Raw genomic sequence first — 20,198 nt, 5'->3', positions numbered from 1 at the left:
ATAATACTGAGAATTTACTAGTTTTTACTGGTGCAGAACGTAATTCTCACGAGTCGCAAAGACGGCTGTCTCTCACCATAGTTTCTCTGTAACGGATGTTGACCTCTTGATGCAAAACTGCAGCTGTCTTCTGAGGATCTGGATGCATTTCCTGCCCTCAACACCCCCTCCCTCCTTAATCTGACTCATCTATAAACCGCTATGGCATTTCAGTGACACTAGCTGCTTTAATTACATCATTTAAATTTTACACCATAACGATAATAAGAATTTTTCTGCCAATAATAGTGTTTTTGGTCACACTCTATTTGAAGGGGTGACATAACACCTGTCATGAAGATGGAGGAGTCTTCATGAATGTTTACGGCTGTTGTCATTAAGTGACATTTGGTAAAAAAAAATGTAACTTTTAATGTAATGTTTCCTTAAAACTTGCATTGAAAGTCCTTTAAAAGCTTAAACTTTGCATTATTTGGTAAATAATAACCATCAACTCGCCCTGAGACAGTGTGTGAAAATTTCAACTAAGGTGGGCGGAGCCATGAGACGCTGATGGGCGTGGCCAATGGAGAGGGTAAAGCTGCGATGACGAGGGAAACGCTGTTGCTAACTTACCGACTTGGTCGTTATATTTAATCTAGAGACAAATCTAGAGACAAATCTATTGACGTTTTTGTGCGTTATTGCTGTCAACAGGAGACGGGGAGAAAATTCAACTGCAATAACCACGTTCAACCCAGAGAGGGCAGCACTGAGACGGTTTCAGGCCAAATATCCACTTTTAAATGTTACAATTTGTAAATTAACATAAAGATAACACCCTTAAGGAACAATTTATACCGTTTTTCAGCAAAAGAAAAAGGTAATTTGGGGTTTTGTTACTCTTTAAGTAGTGCTACATACCACTTATTATGAAAGCAGAGCTGAAAGTTTGCTGAGACGCTAACTGTAAGCGCTACCCTAGCGGCTAATTAACCAGGAAGTATTAACTTCATATATTCTTGTGTTACCCTATAACGATCAGAGTACCGATAACAATCACTACTATCAAAATAGCAACATATTACTAAATGTAGTTCTGCAGGAATTCTTGAGAAAAATGTACATCATGTTTTTCCTTTAGCTCTGCACATCTGTTGTATTTTTACTCAGTCATTTATCTTTAATCACAAAGTCACATAAAACTTTAATGACTAATTTAAAACGGATTATAATACTTTACTTAACTGGAAATGAATCATCTTCTTTGGTGCTTAAATCGCCCTGGAATGACTCCTGCAGTCAGTTGCACAATATAAACTAAAGTTAATTGAACACAGATGTAACTGCAGCACACCGTCATGACCAGAAAGTGTAAAACCTTCAAGGTTCACATGTTCAACAGACACAGCAGCACGGTTTCAAACCTTCAGGTTGTTATCGCTGATGAGACGGAAATCACAAGATGATTATCTGGAGAGTTGCAGAATAATTAGTGTTTGGGCTTTTTCTGCTTCAGTACATTTAGACTGAAACAGTTGGATAATGGAGGCTGCAGCCACATGCCAAGTTCAAACGCCAATGTGAGTCAGTTTTACACACTTTATAGTCTGCCATGTTTAAGGACCCTCTGTAGGGTTTTATGACATATGAGTTTGAGAAGGTTCAAAAAGATCATTTTATACACACTCTGTCAAATTTCACATCATGATCATCAGCCGAACAACCGAATCAGGGCTTGAAAGCCTTGGAAAAAGCTTGAATATGTGTTTTAAAGGTTTGGAAAGTGCTTGATTTCTGTTTAAAGTCCTTGATATTGAAACTACACCGTTTTATCATAAAGTGCAATCTAACACTTGACTATAAGTCTAAATTTGGAAAACGCTATTTACAGCTGAAACCACATATTTATTATACACCTTTTAAAAAGACATACACAGGTTTGTTTTTTGTCAGTGCCTGAAGTTAGATCAGATTAAACGTCTCTTGTTTCTGGTCAGTTAGCATAAATATTTTTATTTGTTAAATGTCACAAAACTTAGTAAGAATATTTTTTAGATAATTTTTTGTAACTTTTTTTGCATATTGTGTTTAATGTTATCATGTAATTTACTTTATCGCGATTTAGTGGGATTTTTCAATGTAATGAATATTTACTATTCCTAATGGCTCAATGACTTATAGATCGTCTTTATATTTTATCAACATTGCAGATTTGAGACGCCACTCTAAAACATTTCTGTAAATGTCACAGACAATGCATTTACATGCATTTTTAAAAATTAAATGTGTTTTCTATTTTTGGAAGAGATTACATCCAAACAGAAGGAGGAGCAGTTCAAGCTGACGACTTCTCCTCAGTAATGTCACTTATTCTGATGCTGCTCTGCTCAGATCCTCTCTAAAGCGATGATGATTCACTCACCTCAGAATGCCGAACACTTCAAGTGGCTACAACGGCAGGGCAGCCCAACCTACTTGTTAATAAATTCAGCTAATACTTGTTTTTTACCAATTGGAGGCAGTTCATGAACTTTCAGCTAAAGATAGTTGGGTAGTAAAAATAATTTGAAACACGCCTTTACCGCTTTGCTCCAATTATTATGCAACCCTCAAACAGGTTCACAGCATTAGCAGCACACACTGCAGGAGGGTGACAGACTTTATAGTACACAAAATGCACATCGTTTATATTTAGACCCATGTGAAACTTGCTGATGCTGAAACACGTAACATAAGTGTTTAAAGTTAACAGAAATGTTGCTACTAACATTTAGGAAAGAATCAAAGGAGTCAATATTCAAGAAAACTACAAAAAACTATTTTTTGTCTAATGCTGAGTCCAAATTTCTTAAACAATACACCTGAAATAAGACAAAATTAACAATTTTCAGCTTATTTTAAATCAATAATTCCTGAATATTGATTTAAAAAGTTTTAGTTTTGATGGAAACATTTTCACTCATAAGATGGGAAAAATGTCTTATGACTTATGAGTAAAATAATCTGTTGACTTTTTTTGTCAGTATTAAAGAATTATTGATTTAAAACAAGCTCCTCTGTCTTGCTGTAAATTTAGTCTTATTTCAAGTGTTTTAAGATGTTTACACAAGAAACTAGACAGAGATACTTTGTAAGGTTTTGTGTTTTTGGCAAATCATTAAATTATTATAGATGGATAGACAGAGATTATTTTGGCAACAAATCCAGATAAATTTAACATTTATTTAAAAATGTAATAGAAAAATAATGTTGATTTCTGTCGCTCTGGTCTTTTCTCCAGAGAAAAGTTTACATTTTGGAACATGAGTGGATCTGAACTGGAATCACAGCAAAGACGAAATAAATATCTCCCACACTGTCTTCGATTTAATTTTCAGGAAACTGAATAGATTATTCCAGCAAAAGCTTTTGGCAGCTGAGTGAATCTCCCTTCAGGGAAGCTCACAAGGCGATCATTGTGAGTCGGTCCAGTTTCCACAGACTCGGGTCTCACTGAGCGTCCATCACCATCAGTCTGGACAGCGAGAAGCTTCAAAATGTGAAAATGGGACATATTCTTCTCAAGATAGAGTCCAACTGTGTGGAAACGCTGCCATATTTAATGCTTTAATGCCAGAGGTGCCAAACTCATTTTCATTTTGGGCCGTATTGAAAATCCAAATGTTCTTAAAAAGTCGCTTGTCCCAGAATGTATTGAATTAAAACCATTTAATCTGTTAAAATATCAATAAATCATTTGGGAAAATATATGTTCCCAAATGATTCTGCAATTTCTTTAATCAAAAATGCAGATTTTGTGGTTCCAGTTTAGACGTGTTTGTAAGGAATTTTTACAATATTTATGCTAATGGATTATGTAAGACATGTGTCAAACTTGAGGTCCAGGGGCCAAATCTGGCCCGCCAAAGCTTTTTATGTGGCCCTATAGACTCCAGATTATATCAATAAGTCCCTCCAGTTTCTCACAAATCTGCAAAATTCACACAAAATCAACAGATTCACGCATTTTCTTTGGATTTTAGAAACTTAAAACATTGCAGTCACTTAATCGCTGAGTTTAATCGACACATTTAACGTCACACATTAGCGTAGATATCGTAAAAATTCCTTACAAATATTTCTAAATTAGCACCACAAAATCTGCAATTTTGATTGCAAAAATGATAAAATCCTGGAGGAGCAGCTATTTATTGACATTTTAACAGTTTTATCAACACATTTGGGCGCAACTGGCCCTTTAAGAACATTCAGTGTTTTTGATTTGGCCCAAAATGAAAATGAGTTTGACTCCCCTGATGTTAAATGTGTCTTTTTATCACTCGCTGTATTAATTACGAACTATGACTTGATATCAAGTAAGGCTGAGGCAGCAGTCACTTATTTGATTTGTGAGGAACTGGAGGGACTTGTTGATGTAATTCAGAGCCTACAGGGCCACATGAAACGCTGATTTGGCCCCTGGGCCTCGAATTCGACACGATAAATTAAACTTCACAATAATACTGTAGGATTACAAACATCTTTACACTCCACAATATAGAGGTAGTAATGCAGTGAAATGCTGCATTATGGTTTGTGTTATGCAAGTCAGTGAATGTCTGATCTGCTCAGATCAGAGAAACTTGACTGCATGAAGCAAGACGGGACAGGAATGCAGAACCGACTTCTCTGGACTTTTTTGTTTTTGGGATCTGCCACTCCCTCAACTATCCGCAGACAAAACCTGAGCTGAAGAATCATGACTCTGCTTTGGCCAGAAAGGGATATTTTAAGATGTTTTAATACTAAACGAGGCAAAGCAACATTAGAAATTACAAAGTGCTGAGAAGTTCAGGCGTTGCACTTGCAAACCAAAGTCAAAGTTCATTCAAACAATTTATTGTATAAGATAAAATCAGTGACAGAAGATTGTGTTTTTAAAAATAATGAGTGCTTTTTAAAATATCCTCTCATCAATTAATGGCAACTTTGGGATTTTTATTAAATTTTTTTTTTCTTTTTTTGAAAAATTCAACCTGTAATTTGAGCACATTTATTCAGCAGCAGAAAGTGAAGAATTAGTTACAACCAAATGTTTTTCTCACAATCATGAAACAAACATTTTACCCTTTCTGCTGCAACAAATGTCACTAAAACATTCTTATAATTTCATTTTAAAATTGAATTTAATGTGTAAGCCCCTACAATATTTAATGTTTTTTAAAGAAAGCACATTTCTGTCAGCCACTGTAAATAGGAAAGACGTGAGAAAATTCAAATTGAATTAAATTAAAAGTACTTGAATTTTTAAATTCAAATATTTAAAAATACTTGAATTTAAAAATTCAAGTTGTTTAACATTTAAATGTTTAAGTTTAACTCGTCAAATTAAAGAGTTATTGTAGACGGTGAAGGCTGTGGACAGTAAAGATCTCCTGTAGCAGTCTGTGTTACAGTGAATTTGAAGAAGCCTCTGACTGAAGAAACTGTCAACATGGGATTAAAGCAGGGACCATTTTTACTGATGTTGCTAATTTCCTAACATCATCCATATTTATATTGAAGGCAATAAATAAAAAGCTTACAACTGTGAAAAAGCAAACTGGACGAAGGCCGATGTTTGTCTTACAGGGAGGTTAAAATGTCTCCAGAGTCACCAAGCCTCCATCACAACCACTTATTTTAAGGTTTTCTGGTGCCACCATTTCTTGTGAAAGTCACTTAATACACCAAACAATTAAATTACTTAATTATCCTTTGAAAGACGATTAAAAACAAACAGAAAATCATGAACCATAAACAGGTAAAATAAGTAAATATAACAATATAGAGCAATTTATTAATCAAGACAATAATATTAAACGTCTGCAGCCGTTTTCTTTTCGACCGATTGCCAAAATCACCCCTTTTGGTTTCATCGAACCAAAAGTAAGCAAATGTTTTTTTTATTTGTTTTATTTTTTCGGAGGCGGATAGAAAGATTCAAACTCTTTCTAAATCTTAGATAAAACTTATCTCTGTCTCTGTTAACTGACATTAATGACACTTGAATTATTTCAGATGCAGTTTGTGGTTTTTTGCAGTTCTCTTCATGGTGTTTAATAACAAGATAAAGTTATTGAATCATTAAAACTGTTTTAGACTTTAACTGTGGCAACATTTCTCATAGCCGTTCCTTTACTGCGCTGGTTAAAAACTGCGTACTCTTGTCTTTCCCATTTTGAAGAATTACTAATACAGAAGATTACATTATTATTAGCCAACATTGAAAGGGTTTGATTACTGTAATCCCAATAATAAAAGGTAAAATTAAAATTAAAGTTGGATTTTTATCATTTCCTTGATGTGAATTTATGCTGCAACAATAAAACAATAATTTAATTTAAAGTTTTGCTTGTTTTTTGTTTACTGGAGTGTCAACAAAAATCCTGTCCAGATAACACATTTTGCTGGACGATAAATCGTCCCAGAAGTTATTGAGATGAACGATAATATTATTGCTTTGAGACCATTTTTAAGCAACATAATTGCATAATAATGCATTCTCAATACATTTTACACTCTAAGAAACATTTAACACTGGAACCAGGAAACATTTTAAATATCCAAAATGCATAAACAAAACAACAGATAAAACAAATAAAATGAATAATAAAGTCTTAAGTGGTCTTAAATGATTAACATTCAAACGAATTACCTAACAGCTTAATAACGCACATAATTATTAAATAACTTTTAACACCAGAGAGCATAAAAAAAGAATATCATCAGTTTGATTTACACCAAAAACCATTTTGAGGAGCAGCAATGGGAGAAAATGTGGGTGAAAGTTTCAGTTTGAACAAAAAAATAAAATGAATGAATGTAGAAATGTACAAATTTAAGATTTAACATGAAAATTCCTAAAGTGTTTAAGACTTTTTAAGGCCCATATTGAGACATTATGCTAATATAAACTCAATGGAGCTTCAGAAATTAGCTGAAATAAAGAGTTCATGTGGTATTTACATGGTGTTTTCACTCCACAGCTTTTGTGCTTTTGCCTGATTTTGTCAAATTTACAGCTCTGGAAAAAATGGAGAGGCCACTTAAAATAATCAGTTTCTCTGATTTTATTTTTTATAGGTTTGACTAAAATGAACTTTGTTCTTTTATTCTATGAACTGACATGTCTCTGAAAATACAAGCCAAAAAAATCAGTATTTATTAGCAGAAAATGAGAAATGGACAAAATAACAAAAACGATGCAGAGCTTTCAGACTTTAAATAGTGCAGAAAAACAAGTTCATGTTCATTTAGAAACAGCAATACTGTTCAGAAATCAGTATTTGGTGGAATAACTAGGAGGTTTTCATGGGGTTCAGTGCAGATGGATCTTTTCCAGAGTTGAATGAAAAGGACAGTGCAGCAGCTCCCAGATGTTTTCCTCAGAGAAGGAATCATCTCTGCATTCACACCAGCAGCAAACTGTCCATCAGATCACAGAGAGGAAGTATATTTTCTATAGCAACACAATCTTTCATTATATTATCATTAATAGCCCACACTAATTTATTTTTCTATGATGCTCAAATTTAGATCAGAATGTAAATTATTACGGTGTATAAACTTAAAACATTTCCCTTTTTAAACATAAATGGAGCCAAACTCCGAGTAGCAGGAAAAGAAAAATCAATGACTGTCATTAACTTTGCATTTTACAGCTGTGCCACAGCTTAACCGGCACATTTGGTCATGAAGATTCACCAAGCTGCCAACGCGTCACAAAAACGCCATATAAGTCAAGGATGCACGCCTGAGCAGCAGACGGACTCTTCCTTGCTCTGCAGCGCTGCATGTGCAGATCTTGCACTGCTGCTGCTTTGCTGTGGTTTCATCTAGTTTCACCTGCTTGATCTGCCTCTGCAGCTCTAAACAGTGTAAAACAAAAGGGCCTAGTTATAAAAGCCCAGTGGCAGCATCAGCAGACCTCTGACTTCATTAAAAAAAAAAGGTTTATTTCAGAGACTCACCAGTTTCCTACTGTGTTTTTGCTTTCTATAAATGCTTTTGCTGTGGTTGTTTTACTATTTAAAGCTACTGGCCAGATTTGATTTTCTTTAACATCAACTTAACTCACTTTAAATGAAGCCAAACATGTCAGCTTGTCTATTTTGTTGTAAATTTGTATTTAATCCAGATAAGAAAACACCTTTCCACAAACAAACTTCCACACTTGCATGCATCTGATGAGTATTTTTCTTATTTTTAGCCCTTTTATTTGCACATTTTTAATGAAATGTATGGATTTGTCTTATGCAGCTGCAGCAAAATATGGATCCGATTTGTTTGCACGACCTGCAGAAATTGTTTTGAAATAATTTTTGAGCCGTGACACACATGGATCTGCAATACAGCAACCAGTGAACACCAGAAGACATAAAAAATAGGTAAAAACTAAAAAGAAAAATGCTATAGCTCATTTATTACAAAGACAGAAGATGGTTGGTTTAGCTGAACTAGTTCGAGTTCAACTATTTAAGGTGATACAAGTAGATTACAGCTTTTATCTATTTTTAAAATTACTTAATAAGCACAAAATGAAGGGAAAAAACTCAAAAGAATATTAAAGGTTAAAATTCTGGACTGATTGGAGTCAAACTGACTGTTGCAACTCAAATTCTTCTGAATCTGTGTTGAAATGTTTTAGGTCACTCATCCCTCACAATATTCACCAAATCTAGTAAACCAGCTCGATTCTTGCGCCTCTTGTGACGTCATCCACTCAAATGAAGGCGAAGCAGACCTGTAGGGTTTTTTTTTTCATCCCTTCAATAAAATTTTAAAAAGCAGCGCTTCGTATTTTGAGAAGCGCTGCACAGCTCATCATTTCCCAGCTGCTTGCATCGCCACTAAAATAAAATAAAAAGTAAAAAATTGCCGGGATAGATTATCTTGAAAACCAACATCACTCTGTGGATCTCAAACCTCCAGCCTGGAGCTGATCCATGGATGACCGCTGATAAATGCTGACCGAGCAGACGATCAGTTAGTAACAACACCTACAGCAACATGTTGTGACACAGTAAAAAAGGAAAAAGAAAAAAGAGTTGGGCTGCGAGAAGCGGCCTCTTAACGGCAGGAAGTCAGAGAAAGTGGCAGAAGTTTGAAGGAGGATGTTAACAAAAGCCACGTCAGATCAGAAAAAAGCACAAAATCGTCTGATTTCTACTTACTTTGGGGGCAAATTAATCGCAACTGCAGCGTGAAAACAACTTTAACGAAAGTTTAAATCATGTATTTCCACCGCACAATGATTAATACGGTCATGTTAGAGGAACTGATGCGCACGTATTAGTACATTTGTAGCCTTTTAAGGACTTACCTCACCTGTTTGCAGGTAAAACCAAGTGTTTTGAGGTCGTGTCAGCTATTTTTCGGCGTCCTTGTTCATTGGAGAAGATCTTATAAAATCCTTCTCACACCCGGTTGAAGCTGCCCACAAACAACACCTCAGCTGTCTGATAAGGAAGGAGTGAAATGCTGAAGGTGATCGGAAAGTTCAGCAGCCAGGAGTAAAAGCAAACGGGAGGGTCGATGCTGTGACTCCTGTCAACATTATTTTCCCCAAATAAAAGGTTTTCTGCAGCCCTACGATGTTCCGGTTCTCCTGCTTTAAAATTAAAAAGCAATAAATAAATAAAAAGTAAAATTGCGCAGGCAGAAGTAACTAAGCAGGCAGTGGTTAGGTACAAAAGAAGCAGACTAAATTTAGTGCACTTTCAGGCGGTCCTGCTCATTTTCCCCGTCACAAACATTCAAGTTTTTTTGCCCCACCTTGGTTTTACTGCGCACATGCGCATTGTGGCAGTCCTGCTAAAAATAAGACCCAAACCGAGCGAAGTAGTTGGAGGAACTTGATCATCAATGAGGCAATGTTTACAAAAAGTTTTTAAAAAAGTACAGACATGCAAACGGTGAGTGGTTGTCGGTTTTTATTGGTTCAATCAGCAGACATGACACATGAAAAATGCAGTTTCTGCACAAGACGATCAGTGACAATGAAGTTTTCATTTCACAACAGCCTCCTGTGCAGACCCAACGCAAACCAGCCACCGCTGCCATTTTTTAACGCAGTTCTTCTGAACAGGCGAAAATAAAACTCAGTTCCCATTTCTCAGTGGAAAAAACAAAGAAAGCCTATCAATGATAATCACCCAAAGCTGCGGGGTTTCAAAAGAGGAAGCGTGGAAATGTTTGCTTTTATCGCCTCCTGCTGGTCAATAAACGAACGTCACATTCAGCAGCGCTGGCTTCTCTTTCCAAGCCAGGCTTGTCTCAACAGATGTGAAATAATTACACATCAGGCAAGAGGAATGTTGGAGAAAAAGAGAACTATTGTGCATGGCTGCAGCCATCATCGAACATGCACATGAATCCAGTGGAAGCTGCTAGCTAGATGTTGGAAATTTGACCTTTAAACAAGAACAAAAAAAAAAGTACCAAGATTTAGTAATCTCAACTTTACCCAGATGTTAAAGAACCTGATAGTGAGAGTGTTAAATGATGCTAACAACAAGGTAGTAACTTTATTTCTGGACTCATTACAAATGAAAAGATACATAAATAAAACAAAAAAAAAGAATCAGTTTTCATTGACAAGCGTTACATGGAAAGATGTGTCGCCCTCAGAAGATGGCACAACAGCAGCAGCTCTTGTTCACAGTTTCATGGTGTTTTTTCTAATATTTTCTGGTATATATCATTTATCAATTTTTTTTTCTTTTGGGACTTGCCATTATTGGTTCACAAAAGCTACTCTGTGCAGGTCGTCACAGCTCAGAGCAGAAATAATCGAATCGTAACCAAATAAAAATGCTAAATGTTACAGGTGTCAGACATTTTCTTCTATGGATCAGAAACATTAACTCTGTTGTGTTTTAAGCCACCTCTTTCTGGACCTTATTTTCTGCAGAAACTTCCAAACACGCCGTTATAATCTCCTTTCAAAACATGGGCTGACAAATATTTCTCCCCACATGATCAGCAGGTTTTTTTTGTGCTGCTCCACTTTACCAGAACCCAAATCCAGCGACTGTTTATCAACCGGCCAATTCACAGGAATGAGTACAAAAATACAAAATCACCTCGGCTCGTATTTCAGCTACGAATATGACAAATTAGATTTTTATAAACCGAGAACCCGATTCTAATATTGGTGCATGCAGAGTGGGGTATAAAACAGCAACTTTAACTGAATTCTGCTAATCTGCTCAAAACGCTACTGAAGTTACGTCTACAAACTCCCTGCTTTCATGGCTCAAAAGCATTCAGTGCGTTTTCTGTCTGTGCCGTCAAAAGGTATGAACAGGAAAGAATAGAAAGCAGCACATCGACAGACAAACGAGGCTTCCTGCAGATTAACGTCATGTAAACCTGGAAACACAAACCGAGCACAGAAAGTCAAAGCTTTGGAGCCAGCTGGGTTTCCACAGTGAAAATTAAGTGTATTATACGGTGGATTTACACCAAACTGTTCAACTTTAAGAGACTGTCCTTTTTTAAACTGTGTTACAATCCCATAGCTTAATCGCCAAGATGACCAATAAAGACTTGAAAGTTCCACGTCTGAAACAAAAAACAAAACAAAACAAAGTATCCAACAGTGGTCCTTCAGCGTGAGGAAACAGTTCAGACGACGACTTAGAGATGAAACTCATGGAATATAAGGCGCCAAAACCTAAATGGTCAAGGAAGGTGAACGGTTTAATCAATCAGTGTCGTTAAGCGGAGTGCAGAGGGATGACGAATTTACAGCCGAACGGAGAGTGGTACTTGATTCCCACTTCCTGGAACACCTGCCGAGGAACACCGATGTCGCACAGGTAAACTCTGCCAGCGCCTTCGGCCAGAGGAAGGGGCAGGCAGAGCGACAGCGACCACTTGGCCTCGACTGCGTGGCCCTGCCCGCTTACAGGGGGGTCCAGGCTGAGCACCGGCGCTCTGTTCTGGTTGGCCCAGTCCGCAGCCGCCCGGTACCAAGGCTGGTCCATCAGGAATGTGTTCTCGTGGCAGTCCAGACAGTTTATGATTAGATCCACGGGGGTGTCTGGGAGATCTAAAGGGAGAAAAACAACAAGCATGACCCACTGATGATTATTTCATTAAAAAAATTATAAAATTCACACAGCAGGAAAATGAGACACAAATTTCTGACCACATGTGGGTCTGTAAGGAAGATAAATTTTGATTAAAATTGTCCCAGAAGTTATCGCGATAAACGATAATATTGTAATTTTGAAGTCATTTTTAAGTAAAATAACAGAAATGGCATAATGATGCAAGAACTCATTCTTAACGATCAATGAACTTTAAATTTGGAACTGGAAGACATTTTTAAATATCCAAAATAAATAAAACAGAAACAACAAATAAAATGAATCATAAATTCTCTGTAAACAAAACATGGTGCTAAATCAGATTGTTTTCAAATCGTCTCCACTATGGACAGTCATGTCGTATTTTATCTGACTTTTACACTGCAAAAAACTAAAAATCTCACCAAGTATTTCTGTCTAGTTTCTACTCCAAATATCTTAAACTTGAAATAAGATAAAACTAACTTACAAGTAACTTATCAGCAAGTAGTAGGATGTTTTGAGTCAGTAATTCCTGAATATTGATGAAAAAGTGCCAGTTCCACTGGCAGATTATTTAACTTATACCAAAACATTTTCCCATGTGAGCCAGATTATAAGTCAATAATCGCTTTGGGGTTGTAAATCACTTACACAGGAGTTTGATGGCTCATTTAATTATTGATATGAACAATCATGCCAGTCGCATTTCATAATAAAACATTAAAATTGTAACTGAGCACCACTCTGCTGTGTGAACGCAGCCTGCACCACCAGCCAGGCTCACCTTTGATGCTGGACACCTGTTTGCCGCCGGTCTTGTTGAAAAGCGTCAGCTCGCTTGTCACGGCGTCGAGCATCTTGACGAAGTTGGGCAGAAACAGTATGACCTCCACTTCGTGGTTGGCCAGGTGGCGGCCGCAGCTGATGCCCTGCGCTCCCTGAACATGAGGCCCACACAGCAGCGCCACCGTGGGCCGCTGATGGAGGTTTTTGGGTGTAAATCTGAAACACGTAAACAATTTATAAAAGGCAATTAATCAGATTTTTTAACTTCCTATAATTACTAAAGTCCCAAGTTCCAGATTCCAAAGATTTTCCAGACACTTGAGTGAAAAACAATTTAACTAGTTGAGTTCTATCCATTAATCATGACAGCATTATTGATATCTGATTCAGCAGACAGATAAAGGCCACTAGATTACATATTTATTGGAAAATAATTCCACCAACTCAGCTGTGAAATTTATAGAAGATTTCTCAAATCTAGACTGAATTACTCTACACTAAACATTCTGTTTATACATTTTACACGTATATTTTGTTTGGAAAAGTTAAAGAGTTTTGGTGCTTTGTTTGATGCCTAAAGTTTTTAAAACCACAAACACTCAAAGACTTGGAAGATTTAAATCAAAAGAAAGCACTGAAACTCCTCTTTTTTTTATTTTTTGATACATTCATCTTTATCATTTCTCTCAAGTATTAAATCAAAGTTTTACGAAAGAATCAACTTGAGATGTGAGAGATTAACTGCTTTGTTGTTTAGGAATCCATATTTTAGATATTGTGTATATGAGAATAAAGAATGAAATTTCAAAACTTAAACTTTTGTGTGATAAACATTTTTTTTTAAATTTTATCCAGAACTAAAAAAATGCTAAGAGCAAAGTTCAGATTTTTCCCAAGACTGTAAGAACATGAAAAGGGAAAAAATGTGGTTGTTCAACAAAACAACAAAAAAAACTGACTAACTCAAAACATGTTTTTTCCCCACATACCTTCAGTTTAATTCTTTGTAACTCAGAATTGAGGTTGAACTTGTAACTGCTTCGTCTAATTCAATATTCGTACCTGTTGGGCCCTCCTAACAACGTGAGTGTCATCTGGCTGGCACACACTCCAGTCATCTCCAGTCTCCGCTCCAGGGTCAGGCCGTAGCGCTCGGCAGCAGACAACAGACGCTTGTGGAGCTCATAGGAAATACTTGGAACAACGAGTCCAGAGTCTGTATGACGTAAAGAAAAGAAGCAGGTTTAAACGACTCTACTGGACACTGTGATTCAGTCGCTGCAATGTGAAACACGTACCAGTGCAGTACTCTTTGTGCCCAGACTGTGGTACAGTAATCTGTCTATAAACAATCGGTTTGCCCTCCAGGATGTTCTCGTCGTGGCGGTACCGTGTGGGCGTCTGATCCTGAGGCGTGCCACGTGACCTCGCGCCGTTACGTCGCTCCGTCGTGTCAATCTCTGAGAAAACTGCAGCTTTGTCGAACAGTGCCAGGTTTCCTTCAAAGTCAAAATCCGTATCCAGCCCGTCATCCATGCCGTCGCCGAAGCACTCGTCGTCTCTGTTTTTCATCTGCCCGTTTTTCACTCCGTTCTTTTTTGGCGTCGCTTGGTTTGCCCCTCGACTGGTGGACGACCCTGACAGTATCGGGGGGGGAAGCAGCTATTAGCATCTCAATATTCATAGGAAAGTTTTACCTGCAGCCAAATGAATCACACCTACAGGAGTTATGTCTTCGACGGAAGCCTTTAGGTTGACCCATTGCGTCCAGGTGACGTTCTCCATAACTTTTAGAGCACTGCTGTGGAGAGTTCAGCTTCTCCACAGATCTGGGATCCCCCTTTGGAACGGCAACTGGGACAGTGCTTCCCTTTGCAGCCGCACTGGAAGCTGGCCTGGCATTAAAGCTTCTGATGTCCAAAATCTTTAGTTCCTGTATATCAATGGCACTGGAAGAAAAAACAAACAAAAAAAACAAGAGAGATCTTCAGTAACAACCAAAATGGATCAGATTTTACCACTTATAGAAACCCAATAGGGTTGTTTTTCCACTTCTAAGATTGTCGCAATTAACTGCATGATAAATTAAAGTGAACTTGATCATTTCCATTCTGATGATTAATATCTTTGAAGGCTAATTTTGTTTAGAGACTTTATAATCCATTTCATTTATGGTTTCAGTTGTTTGTGGTTTTTATTTCCTTATCATTTGTTGTTTTTGATTGTTGTGTTTTCTTTTGTACATTTAAAATGTCTTCCAGTTCCAATGTAGAGTTCATAACAAAATAAAACTTTAACTTGAGGGGGCAATTATCAATTTATTATTGGAACATGGTCTCAAAACAGAGTTATCGTTTATCGCAATAATACCCGAGGTAATTTATCGTCCAGCAAAGTTTATTGTCGTGAGAGGCCTGCTCACTTCTGGAATCCAAATGTTTGAGTTTGTAGCACATCATTTAAAATAAAAATGCCAGACCACGAGAGGAAGTGCTTAAATATAAAAACAAGTTAGCAGCAAAACAACAATTTGGTTCAAAACACCACTTCTATTTAAATAGCGTGTCCCAGTATTAGTTTTTAACGAAGCAAGACCCATAAAACAGACCCAAGCTGTGGGAAAAAGACATCTAAGTCGAGATTTACCTGAATGTGACCTCAGGAACGGGACATTTGACCCCATTGTGGAAAGGTTGTCGTAAGGAGATGGTCTGGCTGGACTGGTCCACAGATGACACTTCTCCTTGATAAACTCCCAGCGTTGGTCCACAGTTAAGAGACACCAAACTACCCAACCAGTCCGAGGCCATTATCTGAAATAAATATTCTATTTTAAATTAACACGAACCGCTAAAAAAGTCACACCAATGATCACCGACTCATAAGTCCGAACAAGTTAACAGTCAGGCAGTACAGCGAAATATTCACAGTTTGGAGCTAACGTTTCAAAATGTACTTAGCAATAGCTTCGGCCTTGTATCAAGCTAAGTTGCTATCTCAAACTCATTTCAGTTGTAAAACGCTTTAAATAAAGACAAAGTTTTATACTTTTTCAATGTTAAATCGACGCGGACTCCTTTGGACAGCTCAAGGAAATGCAATTTTCAAACAACGGCTAAGAAGATAGCTCTTAGATATTAGCCTCTTAGCTTTTAAACGGCTACTGACACTAGCTTCCTGTTTCCGGGAAACCTCACTTTTCAAAATAAAACACGTGAGAACTATTTTTCCCATGACAACAAAATCACTTAAAGCAGGTTATTTTGTCTATTCATTTCTTTATTCCATAATATGTACGTTGATCTATGGATGCGTTCGAGCAATGATTGACTAAACTGATTATACATAGATTATCAAGGCCGGTTTATTTACATTTCGATTTGGTTTCCTGATTACAGTACAATAGATTAAGCTCTGTTGACGAATTATATTTAACTCTTTTGACCTTAAACTGAACATTCAGTTATCAAAGAATGCTGCATTAAAGGTTAATGTTAATTGTTTGGAGGAGTTTTCTAAATTTTGCCAATTTCTCTTTCAAAATAACTTACAGTCGGTCAGATAGAATAGGAATATTCTGAGAATATAAATTTTCAAATATAAGAAACTTCCCACTGGATATACGTTCAGATTTCGACTGAAATTCGGTTTATTAAGGGGAAACACATTACAAAGACGAATTACGACCAATAAGAACAGACCAATAAAATCTTTTTTATACATAATTGTGGGTTTAAATAAAATAATGTTTAAATTTTGTGTAAAGACGATTGTTATTTTCCCCATAAAAATACTTTCAATCTGACTCAAGCCTCAAATGCATTCCCTAAATTACTGATTATGACCTTATGTCGGAGAGAATGGTCTGCTTGTTTGTTTGTTTGTTGTTGTTGTTTTTATTGGCTTGTTTGTGGGGTTTTTTATATGTTATTTTATAAAGTATTTGTCAAATACAAATTGGCTCAATGTATCATATGTTCTAATAAAAGAGCAGTACTTCTGTATTCTGGCCTCACTTACTTATCCAAGAAACAACTTTGGATTTAGTCACCAGGATGCAACATTTCACACTAAGCTGAAGAAAATCTGCATCCTTAGAAACAATTTATCACAAACCTTAACATTAAAGAATAAAGCCTTTAAAAAACAAAAGAGCCAGAGACAGTTTTCCTTCTTGTTGTGCCAAATTTACTGTAGAGAATATTTAATAATAAGAAAGCTGAGGTTGGTGTTTTAGAAATGTCAGTAAACATCTGACTGAGGTTAAATGAGATCATGAGGAGAATATCTAGGGAGTGGGGAGCATCACTCTGTCATCCAGCTGCTTTTTATGAACTGAGGTCATCATGGATACTCCCTGCTTTACAGACAATCTCAGAGCTATGCAAGGAAAACAAATGAAGCAGGTTGGCTCTGATAGAGAACAGGAGAGGATTTCTGAAGTAAGATTCCATTAGAGCAGGGTGTCCAAACATTTTGTGTTCACAAAAAGGGCCAAAAAGAAAAAAATAAAATAAAGCAAATAAAGTAATCCAATTTTATTTTATCCAAAATGGATGATATTCATTGTAGATCCAAACCTTAGAAGAGATGTTGCATGTTTGCTATATTAGAAGAAAAGCATCTACCTTTCAGTTTCTTTTGCACTCGATTAAACAAATTTATTTTCAGCAATAAGAGTAAGATTTGGGTCACTTTCTTTCTAAAAAGATTGTCATATATTGGCTAAGTTTAATAAAAAATAAAAATAATAAAAAAATAGCTGATTTGTGTGGAGCGAAATGAAAGTCAGAATAAACATGATTCTACTTATTGTAAAAGCTTGGTCACAAAAAGACACATTTATGTTCTAATTAACAGTTTCCATTGTAAGAAAATTATATCAGTAATAATTTTACTCTGATTATAAATAAAAACTCTATCTGCATCAACCACTTGTGCTTGATGGTGCAAATTTGTGTTACTTTTGAATTGCAGTTGTGGGCCTCAAAAAATTAGCCCAAGGCCACAAATGGCCCCAGAGCCGCACTTTAGACAACCCTACATTAGAGAAATTGTTCTTTTAGATAGGACTGTTAAATTTCTTCAGAAATCAGCTTTTTGGATGACATATGTAATAATATGTATGATTAAAAACGTGTCATGACAGAAGGGTTTGTGGATGAGTCCAGTAGCTGTGACGATGTGTTTCCTGTCACGTAAACAGTGGAAATATCAGCAGACATGGTCCAGTAATAGATGCCCACCTCCAGATAACAGCTTTGTGTGAAAGTTTGTCCTTTAGGCAGACCGCTGAGCCATTTCGGACTGACAACTTAAACCTCGGAGGACGCTGCAGGACGTTTCGTCCATATTTCAACACTAGTTTACTTTTTACTCATGGACATGTGGAACTCCAGATCTGACTTTACAGCCCAGGTAAGACCTAAATGTAAATGTTCTTCATTTCACAAAGAAAAGAAAAGAAATATAAAAAACAAAAAGTGTTCTTTTTTCTTTTTAGTCTTCCTCGTGTTGTGGGTCAGGGTTTGCGTCAAGAGCCAGCTCCAGGTAACTGGGCCGTTCTTATGGTCTTAAAGTGATAACTGCAGCCTCCTCATGCACACCTGGTTATTTTTTTACAGTCTAACAATGAAACCTTCACGAAAAGATTATTTCACTTGTATCATGTCATTTTTCTCATAAGAGAAATAATTTACCAATGGAACTAGTGTTTTTTCATCAGTATTAAGGCATTACTGACTTAAAAGAAGCTCCTACATCTTGCTAAAAGTCTCATGTAAGTTAGTTTAGTCTCATTTCATTTGTAGTAAGATATTTGCACTAGAAACTAGACCAAAATACTTGGTAAGATTTTGTGTTTTTGCAGTACAGCGGTGATTCTTAAGTAAGTTGGGTAACTTTGGATGAGTTTTGTGTTTCTGCTCATGTTGCAGTGCTGGTGCCTTCAGACGTTGCGATCCGGGTCTAAGGAGGTGGCGGTCGATGTACCATCTGGAGCCTGAGAGTCCTACAAGGTCCCTCTCATCATTTGGAGCAGAAATGTGGACTGGTCGAGGAGAAAGGAGCTTCAGACAAGCAGAAGTTTTTCCGTGGCTCCATGATGCTCATGAGCGGCTGAACACTAAGCTGGACCGGCTTGGGACCAGAGAAGTTACTCTGGGCCACAACAAAACGATGGCTCAGATGTTCAACCTGGAACAGAAGGTCAAATACAAGTTAATACATTTTAATTATTTCTTTTTACTTGCATGATTTAGTAAATATTAACATGTACACCTGTGTCACACAGCTGCTGTCTAAAACGATGGATGCTTTCAGTCAGGATGAATTGTTTGAGCGAAGTCAACAGTGCCGAGATCTCCAAGAAAAGTAAATAAAAATTAAACTTCTACAAAAATCTGGTTTTTACATATTCTGTAAAAAATTCTGACAATCTGTAAAAAAATAAATGTCCTCCCTGAGCTACTATTAATGTTTGCACTGCTTCTGGTCCAGAACAACCAATCAGAGCCAGGAGGCGGGTCTTAGCGCTGTCAATCAACCCTGGTGGAAAAACAAGTTACCATTCCAGGAAAACTCTTTATTAGGTGGGCATGCTAGCTAACCTGAACATTCATGACAGACTCCATTATCTGGATGGCGATGCAGCATAGCAGAGAGGGTCTGAGCAGCGTTTACATGAGGATGATTGACAGAACTAAAGCCCTCCTGCTGGCTCTGATTGGTTGTTTTCGTTTATTTGTGTAGAAATGCAAAGAGTAGGAACATATCAGAACACAGTGAGAGTTTTAACAAAATGTAAAAAAACTTCTTTTTTTTAAAATAAAAGTTATATACTGCAGCTTTGATGAGAATTAATAAAAAAAATCTTTTTAAGAGTCCGGAAGCTGGAAAATGAGTTGCTGCACCTGAGGTCTTCTCTGGTGAATGTAAGCGAGGATCAGCTGACGTCTCGTCTGGCAGCTTCACACAGCAAACCAAAGACTCCAGTGGACATAAAGAAACAGGTGTCTGACCTTCATATGTTGAAAATGTCTGTTTCTGCTTTTTACTGCATGTAAGTTCTGGTTTGAATACAGGAGAAGAAGGATCTGACAGAGGTGGACAAGCTGAGGGAGGCTCTGAGAGAAGCTGAGGCGAGAGTTGCAACTCTCCAAGAAGAACGAAACAAAGCACTCCAGGATCTCCAGACTTCTGTTGAGGTATCAAACAAATACAGCCTGAAAACAATCATATGGAGCCCAGGTGCCAAACTAAAGGCGGGTGGGCCAAATCCGGCCCGCCATAGCTTTTTATGTGGCCCTTATGTTCTAGACCAGGGGTGGCCAA

The 20,198-nt window shown here is 37.0% G+C and overlaps 2 protein-coding genes across 3 annotated transcripts in view; one reads left to right on the top strand and one right to left on the bottom strand.

Moving 5' to 3' along the window:
* Positions 1-10,504: 10,504 nt before the first annotated feature.
* edc3 (enhancer of mRNA decapping 3 homolog (S. cerevisiae)) lies at positions 10,505-16,045 on the bottom strand. Of its 2 annotated transcripts, none has more exons than XM_007569785.2 (7): positions 15,915-16,045; positions 15,513-15,679; positions 14,589-14,815; positions 14,165-14,503; positions 13,929-14,082; positions 12,865-13,082; positions 10,505-12,058 (listed from the first exon to the last, which is right to left on the bottom strand). In XM_007569785.2, the coding sequence occupies exons 2-7, from the start codon at positions 15,674-15,676 to the stop codon at positions 11,724-11,726; spliced, it is 1,437 nt and encodes a 478-aa protein (XP_007569847.1). In that variant the 5' UTR covers positions 15,677-15,679; positions 15,915-16,045; the 3' UTR covers positions 10,505-11,723. The 2 variants fall into 2 exon arrangements, with proteins under 2 accessions (XP_007569847.1, XP_016536065.1); XM_016680579.1 differs by lacking the exon at positions 15,915-16,045 and adding an exon at positions 15,823-15,914.
* Positions 16,046-18,381: 2,336 nt separating this feature from the next.
* LOC103150276 (putative leucine-rich repeat-containing protein DDB_G0290503) overlaps positions 18,382-20,198 on the top strand; it is an 11,896-nt gene continuing 10,079 nt past the window's right edge. Inside the window, exons 1-5 of the mRNA XM_016680580.1 lie at positions 18,382-18,416; positions 18,803-19,073; positions 19,159-19,238; positions 19,747-19,876; positions 19,949-20,071. Coding sequence (XP_016536066.1) covers positions 18,852-19,073; positions 19,159-19,238; positions 19,747-19,876; positions 19,949-20,071 — 555 coding nt within the window. The 5' untranslated portion in view covers positions 18,382-18,416; positions 18,803-18,851. The remainder of the gene's footprint in view (positions 18,417-18,802; positions 19,074-19,158; positions 19,239-19,746; positions 19,877-19,948; positions 20,072-20,198) is intronic.

The sequence above is a fragment of the Poecilia formosa genome, unplaced genomic scaffold (assembly GCF_000485575.1).
Source record: "Poecilia formosa unplaced genomic scaffold, Poecilia_formosa-5.1.2 Scaffold246, whole genome shotgun sequence".
In the NCBI taxonomy this organism is placed as follows: domain Eukaryota; kingdom Metazoa; phylum Chordata; class Actinopteri; order Cyprinodontiformes; family Poeciliidae; genus Poecilia; species Poecilia formosa.
The sequence above is the reverse complement of the archived record's forward strand: the minus strand, read 5'-3'. Positions and strand labels throughout refer to the sequence as shown.

Coding starts and splice junctions, on each gene's coding strand:
- edc3 (XM_007569785.2), bottom strand. CDS start 15,676: ATGGCCTCGGACTGGTTGGGTAGTTTGGTGTCTCTTAACTGTGGACCA. Junction 14,504..14,588: donor CCGTCGAAGACATAACTCCT/GTAGGTGTGATT, acceptor CGATACTGTCAG/GGTCGTCCACCAGTCGAGGG. Junction 12,059..12,864: donor ACAGGTGTCCAGCATCAAAG/GTGAGCCTGGCT, acceptor TTCTCCCTTTAG/ATCTCCCAGACACCCCCGTG.